The sequence below is a fragment of the Oncorhynchus tshawytscha genome, linkage group LG20 (assembly GCF_018296145.1).
Source record: "Oncorhynchus tshawytscha isolate Ot180627B linkage group LG20, Otsh_v2.0, whole genome shotgun sequence".
In the NCBI taxonomy this organism is placed as follows: domain Eukaryota; kingdom Metazoa; phylum Chordata; class Actinopteri; order Salmoniformes; family Salmonidae; genus Oncorhynchus; species Oncorhynchus tshawytscha.
The window spans coordinates 24,936,855-24,949,912 of record NC_056448.1 but is presented as its reverse complement, the minus strand read 5'-3'; the positions used below and the strand labels follow the sequence as shown (position 1 = coordinate 24,949,912).

The 13,058-nt window shown below is 41.1% G+C and overlaps 1 protein-coding gene across 1 annotated transcript; it reads right to left on the bottom strand.

The window, feature by feature from the left end:
• Positions 1–353: 353 nt before the first annotated feature.
• LOC112219816 (small nuclear ribonucleoprotein Sm D3-like) lies at positions 354–2,660 on the bottom strand. The gene is made up of 4 exons (XM_024381323.2): positions 2,425–2,660; positions 1,090–1,228; positions 762–954; positions 354–617 (listed from the first exon to the last, which is right to left on the bottom strand). Exons 2-4 carry the CDS (start codon positions 1,213–1,215, stop codon positions 550–552), a joined length of 387 nt encoding a protein of 128 aa, XP_024237091.1. The 5' UTR covers positions 1,216–1,228; positions 2,425–2,660; the 3' UTR covers positions 354–549.
• Positions 2,661–13,058: the final 10,398 nt, after the last annotated feature.

Genomic DNA, 13,058 nt, shown 5'->3' with positions numbered 1-13,058 from the left:
CCGAGCTCTTCGGTAAGACAAATTCTACTGCCAATATTTATCTAAGGAGATTGCATGGCCGTGTGTTCCATTCTATAAACCCGTCATTAACAGTTGTGGCTGAAATAGCTAAGTCCACTAATTTGAAGGGGTGTCCACATACTTTTGTGTATAATATATAAACATACATATATACACACACACACACACACACACGTGTAATATATAACATACAATACACATAAGAGTAATTTTACAACCCAGATAAAGGGTGGTCAAATATGAAAGTTCCTCAAAAGTAATTGCATGTCACTGCCATAGACATTAAGGGTCATATCACATTCACCCAATAAGAGACCAAAAGGCACCTCAAATAGAAGTTAGCAGACAGGGGAACCGACAATTTATTACAAATATACATTTATATATATAAAAAAAAAATTACAATGTCAAAAACATGTGTCTGTCTTGGAAAATGTAAAAGTCTGGCTAAAGAAAAAAAGTATTCTCTTAAGAAAAAAACATTAAAAACACTACCATGCGATCTTTTTTAATGAACCATTGCAGATACTATCGCCTCTTCTGGAAAATGGTTCCTCTTCCAATTCCTCCACCACGACCCCGTCCTCTTGCAGCCACTGCAGAAAAGACAGTTAAGAAAAGTTACCAGAAATAAAAGAAAATATATTTTTATAAGTTACTACTTATAGTCGAGTGAAAATTTGTGTTATTGACTCTCAATCATTTTCCATACTGGTATATGTAGAAGCAGTAGCACTCACCCTGGGCTTTGAGAATGGCTGCCTTCCCCCTTCCTGCTCCGGTGCCCTGGTTCTTGTTTTTCATGCTCTTCAACATAGGAGCATTCTTTAACATGTCCGGTAAAATCAGGAAGCGAATCTTGCTGCCCCGGATGTAGACCTGCTCTAGTTGGGCTACTCGGCCATCCCGATGAGTCACAGTGATATTGGACATCTGAAAGGAAGAGATAAGAGTTGATATACTTCCTACACACAATTCCGTAAAAGGGACACACAAATCCCTCCTTTACATAATCATAAAATAAGAAAAAACTATTGCCTGAACCCTAAAGGCAGCCAGATGACACACCTGGCAGTTCATGTTGTCCTCAGCCTCAATGAGCTTGCCTCTGTACACTTCACCAGTGTTGGTCTCACAGGTCACAATGTGACCCTCTGCTTCATGCAGGATCTTGATGGGCACGCCGATGGACATATTTGCAGAGATCCTGTAGAAACAATGAGACAAGGTTTAGCTTGACAGTGTCTCCAGAGATAGAAAACAATTTGTACCTTATTACGGGTAGGCAGGTAGCCTAGTGGTTAAAGCATTGGGACAGTAACCTAAAGGTTGCTGGATCGAATCCTCGAGCAGACAAGGTAAAAAATCAATCGTTCTGCCCCTGAACAGTTAGCCCTCTGTTCCCCGGTAGGTCATCATTGTAAATAAGAATTTGTTCTTAACTGGCTTGCCTAATTAAGTTTTTTTAAAGCTATATTTAACAAGGTATAAAGAGGCAAACTCTAAAGCATTTTATTTCAACGTAAGTGAGGCGTTAGATTATAGCCTAACATAAATAAAGTGCTTGCACTGCCGCACCCCTGGTTAGCCTAAGTCCTGCTGTTTGCCCTACCCCCCACACTTTTTAGCTGGAACCCTGACTCTTTCTATGTCTGGTCTTCAGTCCATGCACTCAACTTGGCTGACCCAGATCAACATAGGTCTTCATAGTTGCCAATGATATGCCTGGCCTGACTTAGTCTTGATGGACTATTGTTCTTCAAACTAGGTTGTGGTCACGGTAATCTGAACTTCTACTTGGTCAATCAGAGGATGTCCTCTTATCGATGGAGTTCAGTTTTTGTCACCTCTGCCTGCTGGTTTAGGCCTGGGTTACAATTGTATTAACATTATGTTATTGAGCCTGCGCATAGCTTTCACGGTGGCCTAAATCGAAAACAAACATGTTCAATTCTACTGGAAAGTGAGTATCAATGTTAATCGCTACCTCCACAACTGAGACAGGTAAATAATAAAAATTTTAAATTCAAAACATTGTCACATACACCGGATAGGCGCTGTGAAATGTGTTGTTTTACAGGGTCAGCCATCGTAGTTACGGCGCTCTTGGAGCACATGCAGGTTAAGTGTCTTGCATATAAGGACATATCGACAGAATGTTCACCTTGTAGATTCGGGAATTTGAACTGTCGACCTTTCGTCACTGTCAACGCTCTACCCGCCATGCTACCTGCCTTCCAAACATATTTAAACTGCTAAATGTAGGTAGCTACATAGCTAGCTTACTCAACTGTGGCCGGGATCTCTACTTTAGTTAAGTGGCAAGGATGGGTGTGTTGGTTTAAGATCGCTGGGTAGTATAAGCAATCTAGCAACTTACTTAAAATGTAGCATTATTTTTACCTTAATTTGAAGTTGTTCTTTGTTGATTTCCGCGGTCTTCAAACTTTCAAGCTTCTGCAACGTGCGACCAATGAATCAGCGGCGAGAGTATTTCGTGCGTTTTACGACTACCCAGAATGCAACTGGAGAAAGGAAAAAACTTCCGGATTAACGTAAAGCGATGCTTCATGTGACTTGTTGTCTTCCTCGATATATGATTATATATCTTACGTTTGCTAAAGAAGTTTTGCCGCCCCCGCTTTTTTAGATGGAGACGACCCCTTTGTAAAATGAACGCGTTTAGATAAATTAAACAGACAATCTGACAGGCCATGTCCTTTCATTGTGCCCTTTGTGTATTCAATCTGATTCCACCACAGTCACAGACAGAAGGGAAACCCAGACTCGTCACAGGAGCAAAGCATCCGTTTACGTTTTCTCACCACCTAATATGGTCGTGAGAGGAAGTCCAGTGGCGGGAAGTGGGAGAGGATAGAACTATGTGAAACTGGGCCGATATTCTGCTAATTTTCTAATCGATGAAACATCTGATATCAAAAACATTTTTGTTTCCGAAACTAAAATCTGTTATGAACAGAGTGCACTAAGTTTTATAGACTTTGACGGTTTTTAGAAGGAGTGCAAGTCAAATTGAGTTTGCGCTCACTTCAAAGAAGGCGTTTCCTAACGGCAATATGCAAATACAATGCGTCATTAGGATATCCCGCTAGCTCGAGTTTGGCTTTGCCCACCTTGCTTGTTCTACCCACAATGCTTAATTTGCTCCCACTGTAAACGACACAGATGGACTATCTTGGGTTAGTTAAACATATCTTTGCTACAGTGCTTTACGATGCTATAGTACACGGATATTGACAGTAAAAGAAGCAGTATTGAGTTGGTGCATTGCTTAGAATAAATCACAGTAGCCTACTTCATCCAGTGGCAGCCCGTGTCATGGCAATGTAAAGAAGCTGATAGTACAAATGGGCTTCTTTTATAGAAACAGGTCCTGCCCCTAGCTAAATAGTAGAACGCAGATTATTCAGTTGACATACCTAAACCGTCAGATGCAGTTTATCATAGCGCACGCACTGCGCTTTATTATGGGCAACAATTGTAGTACTCATCACTGCATTCTCAACCAGAAAGTTGGTTGGCCTTCTTTGATGTCAAATAGGTTGATACATTGCTATATTTTCATTTATAAAGCCCTTTTACAAAAAATCCCACTGTACCTAACATCCAGGTTTGGGGAGTAACAGATTACATGTAATCTGTTACATGTAAGAGATTACAAAAAAACTGTACCTGTAATCCATTACTTTACCAGCAAAAATATTGTAATCAGATTACAGATACTTTTGAAAAACTAGAAGATTACTTCAAAGACTTCTTTTAAATTCAGAAAGGATGTTTGCAACAAAAAATATTTGACACTTCACTGTTTTCTCAATGACATTCAAATCAGCATTGAAAAAAGGCGCAAGTTTAAGTTTGTTCCACCTGAGCGAGTCTGACCACAAGTAAGAGACCACTATGATGACACACCAAATGTGTTTGATGGATCGCGGGAAAAAAGCAGGAATAGGCTTTTGTAGGCTGCAGTCCAAGCTATGTCTTCCAATGGTGTGACTGCTGTCGGCATCCAAAGATTATCCAACTTGATTAAACGCTTAGCGGTAAGGATGACAGCAGTGGTGTAGTCTAAGGCGATATGGATATCACTTATTATTGATATCTACATAGCACATTGATGTGGCAGGGCCTTTTCCTATAGAGCTACATTTTTATGGAATGTTCTGCCTATCCATGTGAGAGACACAGACTCGGTCTCGACCTTTAAGTCTTTATTGAAGACTCATCTCTTCAGTATGTCCTATGATTGAGTGTAGTCTGGCCCAGGGGTGTGAAGGTAAACGGAAAGGCACTGGAGCGACGAACCACCCTTGCTGTCTCTGCCTAGTCGGTTCCCCTCTCTCCACTGGGAGAGAGACCCTAACCCGATTACGGGGGCTGAGTTACTGGTGCTCTTCCATGCCGTCCCTAGGAAGTGTGCATCACTTGAGTGGGTTGAGTCTATGACGTGTTCTTCCTGTCCGGGTTGGCACCCCCCTGGGTTCGTGTCGTGGTGGAGATCTTTGTGGGCTATACTCGGCCTTGTCTCAGGGTAGTAAGTTGGTGGTGGAAGATATCCCTCTAGTGGTGTGGGGGCTGTGCTTTGGCATAGGCGGTGGGTGATATCCTTCCTGGTTGGCCCTGTCCAGGGGTATATTGGACGGGTCACCGTGTCTCCCGACCCCTCCTGTCTCAGCCACCAGTAATTATGCTGCAATAGTTTATGTGTCAGGGGGCTAGTGTCAGTCTGTTATATCTGGTGTATTTCTCCTGTCTTATCCGGTGTCCTGTGTGAATTTAAGTATGATCCCTCTAATTCTCTCTCCCTCTCTCGGAGGACCTGAGCCCTAGGACCATGCCTCAGGACTACCTGGCCTGATGACTCCTTGCTGTCCTGAGGCCATCTGATCGTGCTGCTGCTCCAGTTTCAACTGTTCTGCCTGCGGCTATGGAACCCTGACCTGTTCACCAGACGTGCTACCTTGTCCCGGACCTGCTGTTTTCCACCCTCTCTCTCTACCGCACCTGATGTCTCTAACTCTGAATGATCAGCTATAAAAAGCCAACTGACATTTACTCCTGAGGTGCTGACCTGTTGCACCCTCTACAATCACTGTGATTATTATTATTTGACCCTGCTGGTCATCTATAAACGTTTGAACATCTTGGCCATGTACTGTTATATTCTCCACCCGGCACAGCCAGAAGAGGACTGGCCACCCTTCAGAGCCTGGTTCCTCTCTAGGTTTTTTCCTAGGTTCCTGCCTTTCTAGGGAGTTTTTCCTAGCCACAGTGCTTCTACATCTGCATTGCTTGCTGTTTGGGGTTTTAGGCTGGATTTCTGTACAGCACTTTGAGACATTGGCTGATGTAAAAAGGGCTTCATAAATACATATGATAGATTGAGTCATGTGAATCACACTGCTGCTCTCTTATTTAACTATTTGCATCGTAATGGTTGTTGTGGATGGCTGTTCACAAATCTAAATGTGTATTTCAACCCAATAATAGTTGAATTCAAGAAGTTTAAGCTGCCTATCAATTGTTGTTCAGAGTTTGTACTGTTAGGTGACCTAAACTGGGATATGCGTAACACCCCGTCCGTCCTACAATCTAAGCTAGATGCCTTCAATTTTACACAAATTATCAAGGTACCTACCAGGTACAACTCTAAATTCGGAACCATGGGTACCCTCTTAGATATCATCCTGACCAACTTGCCCTCTAAATACACCTCTGCTGTTTTCAACCAGGATCTCAGCGATCACTGCTTCATTGCCTGCATCCGTAATGGGTCCGTGATCAAACGACCAGCCCTCATCACTGTCAAACGCTCACTAAAACACTTCAGTCGAGTGTAACAGTATAACTTTAGACCGTCCCCTCGCCCATAACCGGGTGCGAACCAAGGACCCTCTGCACACATCAACAACAGTCACCCACGAAGCATCGTTACCCATCGCTCCACAAAAGCCGCGGCCCTTGCAGAGCAAGGGGAACCACTACTTCAAGGTCTCAGAGCAAGTGACGTCACCGATTGAAGTGCTATTTTGCGATCACCACAGCTAACTAGCTAGCCATTTCACATCCGTTACACGAGCAGGCCTTTCTAATCAACCTGGCCTGGGTATCCTGGAAGGATATTGACCTCATCCCGTCAGTAGAGGATGCCTGGTTACTCTTTAAAAGTGCTTTCCTCGCCATCTTAAATAAGCATGCCCCGTTCAAAAAATGTAGAACTAAGAACAGGTATGGCCCTTGGTTCACCCCAGACTTGACTGCACTTGACCAGCACAAAAACATCCTGTGGCGTTCTGCACTAGCATCGAATAGCCCCCTCGATATGCAACTTTTCAGGGAAGTCAGGAATCAATATACACAGTCAGTTAGGAAAGCTAAGGCTAGCTTTTTCAAACAGAAATTTGCATCTTGTAGCACTAATTCCAAAAGGTTTTGGGACACTAAAGTCCATGGAGAATAAGAGCACCTCCTCCCAGCTACCGATCACTGTACCTGTACTCAGCAAATCTGTAAATAGCTGTTAAGGGAATTTTTATCAATGATGACTAATTATGTATACATTGCAATCAGGACTGACTAATTAGAATACTATTTTGTTACTGTATATCTACTAATCAGAATACTATTATGTTACTGTATATGTACTAATCAGAATACTATTATGTTACTGTATATGTATGAATTTTCTTTTTAATCCTAGTACTGAATATAATGTGTGTAAATATAATCAAGAATTAGAACAATGACTGTCTGTACCATGGTAGAAATGAATTAACTTATAGCCAGACTGGCTAGACGGCTTATCTACACAAGCTGACCTAGGCTCGGTCATATATCATCTTAATAGGGAGAGACGATGTGAGAACCATACAGCCATTGTAAAACTAATGACGTCATTTTCAGTTTATATCCTGTGGTAAAATGTGTAATGGGAAGTACTCTCGTGAATAAAAGCTGCTGGTTGACTTTAAGACTGGGCTCTGTCCATTTTATACAAATAAGGGTCATACAATCTCTTATGAATTGACAGAGTGATTCATTTTAATTGGGTATTAAAACAGAGGAATTTAATTCCTGCAACAATAGCACACCCAACTACCTCATCCCCATATTGTTATTTATCTTATTGCTCTTTTGCACCCCAGTATCTCTACTTGCACATCATTATCTGCACATCTATCACTCCAGTGTTAATGCTAAATTGTAATTATTTGGCCTCTGGCCTATTTATTGCCTTACCTCCCTAATCTTCTACATTTGCACACACTCTAATGTGTTATTGACTGTACGTTTTTTTTGTGTGTAACTCTGTGTTGTTGTTTTTGTTGAAGTGCTTTGCTTTATCTTTGTCACGCCCTGACCTTAGAGATCCTTTTCTTTCTCTATTTGGTTAGGTCAGGGTGTGACTAGGGTGGGCATTCTAGTTTTTTTTTTTCATTTCTAGGTTGGCCTAGTATGGATCCCAGTCAGAGTCAGCTGTCATTCGTTGTCTCTGATTGGGGATCATAATTTAGGCAGCCTTTTCCCACATCGTGGGATCTTGATTTTGTATTGTTGCTTTTGAGCCTTACAAAGCTGGACGTTTCATTTTGTTGCTGGTTCACATTAATAAATATGATGAACGCCTTCCACGCTGCACCTTGGTCCAATCCTTCCAACAACGATCGTTACAATCTTGGCCAGGTCACAGGTGTAAATGAGAACTTGTTCTCAACTGGCCTACCTGGTTAAATAAAGGTGAAATAAAAAATAAATAAAATAAGCACACACAAAGACAGACAAGGATTACTACCAACTCATTATATACTGTCTCTCAGCTTAAAACCTAATTCAAGCTTCAAATAAACCTGTCGGGGACCCTGATCTACACAACTCCTCTGTCCCTCTATTCACTTATTCAGTCAGTGCCAATAATCCAGAGACATGCATCAGAGGGTAAATGTCTCCTCTTATCTATTTACAGCAGTAGCAATAAGGCCATAAAATCAACCGTGACAGAGGGGCTTGTAAAGGCATGCTTACAAACAAATAACCATTGAGATTATGTCCCTAATAATTTGTATATTCTAGCAAGGCACCCACTAGACTCATGTTGTATGCTAAAGCCAGGCTCCCTATATGTTAATCATTACTGTATTACTCGCTGTAAAGGTTGCCCACTTGAATGAGACGATATCGTGTCGCCAAAGCCTCCACCTGAAACAAGTCTTCTTTCACCATGTTTAGTCTACAATTGATTATGCCATTCAGAATGCAAAACTATTCCCCAGTGTTTGATTATTTATATGATGGTTACAGCATTGACTGTAGGTTGTAGAGCTCATTTTCATATTTCCTTCATCTCATGTTTATTATAACAACACAACACAAAGCATTTTTAAGAGTAAATTGCCACCTTCCATTTTCATTCACTGAATAAATAAATGGATCATTACTGAATAAACACACACAGTACTGCCTGCTTAATGCAGGCCATTCCCACAGGGGAAGAGTATTTCAATGAGGAAAGCGTAATGGCATAATAAAATATATTTCCATTGAATTAGATTCAGTGACTGGTGTCAGCAACTACTCTGTAAACACAATCCCACCAGTTGGTGAGCGTGTGATTGTGTGTGTGTGTGTTTTTTTTTTAGCTCTCCGGGGGTAGGTTAAAGTTGTGCCCACTTATTTGAGCAGTGAGATAAACATCCTGTGTGTTCCTTTGCTTTGGCTTGTTGGCAACACTTGTAGGGGGATCTGGCTCTAAAATCATACAATGACTTTGATGACATATTCAATAGAGTTGTGACATGTGACTGGTGCTTTTGTCCAGGTTATCAATCTGACAGCTTCATATGTTCAGTAGATATAGACAGAGTATAATTGGCTGTAAAATCACCAAGTTACAGAGGCTATATAGTGCATTCGGAAAGTATTCAGACCCCTTGACTTTTCCAACATTTTGTTACATTACAACCGTACTCGTAAATTGATACAAAAAATGTTCATCAATCTACACACAATACCCCATAATGACAAAAAGAAAACAGATTGAGACATTTTTGCTAATATATATATATTTTTAAACTGAAATACCTTACTTACATAATTATTCAGACCCTTTGCTATGAGACTCGAAATTGAGCTCAGGTGCTGTTTCCATTGATCATCTTTTAGATGTTTATACAACTTGATTGGAGTCCACCTGTGGTAAATTCAATTGATTGGACAAGATTTGGAAAGGCACACACCTGTCTATATATGGTCCCACAGTTGACAGTGCATGACAGAGCAAAAACCAAGCCATGAGATCGAAGGAATGGTCCATAGAGCTCAGAGACCGGATTGTGTCAAGGCACAGATCTGGGGAAGGGTACCAAAAAATGTTTGCATCATTGAAGATCCCCAAGAACACAGTGGCCTCCATCATTCTTAAATGGAAGAAGTTTTGATCAACCAAGACTCTTCCTAGAGCTGACCGCTCGGCCAAACTGAGCAATCGGAGAAGAATGGCCTTGGTAAGGGAGTTGACCAAGAACTCAATGGTCACTCTGACAGAGCTCCAGAGTTCCTCTGGGGAGATGGGAGTACCTTCCAGAAGGACAATCATCTCTGCAGCACTCAACCAATCAGGTCTTTATGGTAGAGTGGCCAGATGGAACCCACTCCTCACTAAAAGGCACATGACAGCCCACATGGAGTTTGCCAAATGCACCTAAAGGACTCAGACCATGAGAAACAAGATTCTCTGGTCTGATGAAACCAAGATTGAATTCTTTGGCCTGAATGCTAAGTGTCACATCTAGAGGAAACCTGGCACCATTCCTACGGTGAAGCATGGTGGTGGCAGCATCATGCTCTGGGGATGTTTTTCAGTGGCAGGGACTGGGAGACTAGTCCGGATCAAGTGAAAGATGAACGGAGAAAAGTACAGTGAGATCCTTGATCCAAAGTGCTCAGGACCTCAGACTGGGGGCAAAGGTTCACCTTCCAACAGGACAATGACCCTAAGAACACAGCCAAGACAACACATGAGTGGCTTCGAGACAAGTCTCTGAATGTCCTTGAGTGGCCCAGACAGAGCCTGGACTTGAACCCGATCAAACATCTCTGGAGAGACCTGAAAATAGCTGTGCAGCGATGCTCCCCATCCAACCTGACAAAGCTTGAGAGGATCTTCAGAGAAGAATGGGAGAAACTCCACAAATACAGGTGTGCCAAGCTTGTAGCGTCATACCCAAGAAGACTTGAGGCTGTAATCGCTGCCAAAGGTGCTTCAACAATGTACTGAGTAGTTTCTCTTTTGTAGATACTGTGTAGCTTTGCCAGTGGTATCAATTGATATTGTTATTATTAGGTTCTCAATTATTATGGTTCTCAATCAGAGGCAGCTGTCAATCGTTGTCCCTGATTGAGAACCATACTTAGGTAGCCTGGTTTCACCTTTGAGTTGTGGGTGATTATTTTTCCGTTTCAGTGTTTGCACCATTCGGGACTGTTTCGGTTTTCATTTTGATTCTCTTGTTCTTTTGTATTTTATATTCATTTTCCATTAAATCACATTATGGACACATACCACGCTGCATTTTGGTCCTCCGATCCTTCCTACTACTCCTCCTCAGAGGAGGAAGAAGAAACCCGTTACAGCTTGGGGATTGGCGGTTACCTTATTCCATTAGGTGACCAGGGTGGGTTTGCTTTTTCATACCAAACTTCAGAGTAATGTTTGTTTATGTTTTTATTCTTCTCTTTCAACTTTCTGGATTTTTATTTGCTATTTTGGAAAAATGTTTAATGGATCAGTTGTTATTGTAATCTGGCATCTATTATTTTCCCACCTGGCTTTACATGGCTAGACCTGATATCATGGGACAGCTGGTTGCTCTGTCACATTTGCTAGCTGGAATGTTAAATCTTTAAATCACCCAGTGAAATGTAAAAGGGTTCTTTCTCATTTAAATCACCTTAAAGTAGATATCGCCTTTCTTCAGGAGACACATCTCCGCAATTTCGATGACTCTCATCCTCTTTGGGATTGGTTGGGCCTTAGCGCCCCATCTCGACAACATCCGGTGAAATCGCAGAGTGCGAAGAGTGCGAAATTACAAAAATCGTAATATTAAACATTCATGAAAATACAAATGTCTTACATTGTTTAAAAGCTTAACTTCTTGTTAATCCAGCCACTTTGTCAGATTTCAAAAAGGCTTTATAGCGAAAGCATACCATGCGATTATCTGAGGACAGTGCCCCGCGCACAAAAGCATTACAAACATTTTCCAAACAAGCAGAGGAGTCACGAAAGTCAGAAATAGTGATAAAATAAATCACTTACCTTTCAAGATCTTCCTCTGTTTGCAATCCCAAGGGTCCCAGCTACATAACAAATGGTCGTTTTGTTCGATAAGGTCCTTCGTTATAACCCAAAAGTCTGTTTAATTGGCGCGCCTGATTCAGTAATCCACCCGTTCCCCTCGTTCAAAATGCATACAAAGGAATCCCAAAAGTTACCAATAAACTTCGTCCAAAGAAGTCAAACAACGTATCTAATCAATCGTCAGGTACCCTAATATGTAAATAAATGATAGAATTTAAGACGGAGAACAGTATATTCATTACCGGAGATAAATAACGAAGTGCGCGCCCTCATCCACACGCGCCACAAGACTACAGTCGAAATGAGAGCCACCAAGAAAAACTACAAATTCTAGCTCATTTTTCAAAAAACAAGCCTGAAACTCTTTCTAAAGACTGTTGATATCTAGTGGAAGCCCTAGGAACTGCAATCTGGGAGATATTCCTTTGATCTTCCCATAAACAACCATTTGAATGGGCAGACACCTCAACAAAAATGTTTTCGCCTGCCAAATCAGTTCGGTTATACTCACAGACATTATTTAAACAGTTTTAGAAACTTCAGAGTGTTTTCCGTGCAATACTACCAATTATATGCATATCCTAGCTTCTGGGCCTGAGTAACAGGCAGTTTACTTTGGGCACCTCAGTCTGCCGAACTTCCGAATACTGCTCCCTATCCCGAAGAAGGAGGGTGGATCAGTCAATCATATCATTCCAATTTTCATTCTAAAACTAGAGGAGCAGCAATTTTAATTAGTAAAAACATACCATTCGCAATATCAGGTGAAGAGGCTAATCTCCTTAATTCTTAAGGATTAGCACCTTTTTTTCAATTTTTGCCTAAAATGACATACCCAAATCTAAGTAGCTCAGGCCCTGAAGCAAGGATATGCATATTATTGGTACCATTTGAAAGAAAACACTTGGAAGTGTATGGAAATGTGAAAGGAATGTAGTAAAATATAATTACATTAGATCTGGTAACAGATAATAAAAGATAAAAACAATCGTTCTTTTGAATTTTTTTGTACTATCTTTGAAATGCAAAAGAAAAGCCATAATGTATTATTCCAGCCCAGGTGCAATTTAGATTTTGGCCACTAGATGGCATCAGTGTATGTGCACAGTTTTAGACTGATCCAATGAACCATTGTATTTCTGTTCAAAATGTTGTGATCCAATGAATCTGGGAATCCAGATTTCTAAGGGACCTTTTTGCAGTTCCTATCGCTTCCACTGGATGTCAACAGTCTTTAGAAATTGGTTGAGGTTATTCCTTTGTGTAATGAAGAAGTACGGCCATCTTGAACGAGGGTCACTTGAAGTGTACTGTTAGATAGAGGCGCGTGACCAGAAAGCATGCTTCAGTTTGTTTTCTTCCTGAATTGAACACAGATCATCCCGTCTTCAAATTTATCGGTTATTTACGTTTAAAAAAAGGGTGAAAAATAAGAGAAAAAAGTTGTATTACAAAAGTAGTTTGAAATGTTTTGGCAAAGTTTACAGGTAACTTTTGAGATATGTTGTAGTCACGTTGAGCAAGCTGGACCTCTCTCTCCTCTCTTGCTTTCCGTATTTGAGGAATCATTCTCCTCAAATTCTTTACCCTCAACAATGAGACAAGCATGCATTTCACTTATTCTGAAAAAGGGGTAAAAAAACTCTTCTTTTTTGTG

Bases quoted from the DNA above. Each gene is read 5' to 3' on its own strand.
- LOC112219816 (XM_024381323.2), bottom strand. From the start codon at position 1,215: ATGTCCATCGGCGTGCCCATCAAGATCCTGCATGAAGCAGAGGGTCAC. The intron at 955-1,089 runs GTGTGTCATCTG...TCTTCCTTTCAG, and splicing joins AGGACAACATGAACTGCCAG to ATGTCCAATATCACTGTGAC. The intron at 618-761 runs GTGAGTGCTACT...TCTTTTCTGCAG, and splicing joins AGCCATTCTCAAAGCCCAGG to TGGCTGCAAGAGGACGGGGT.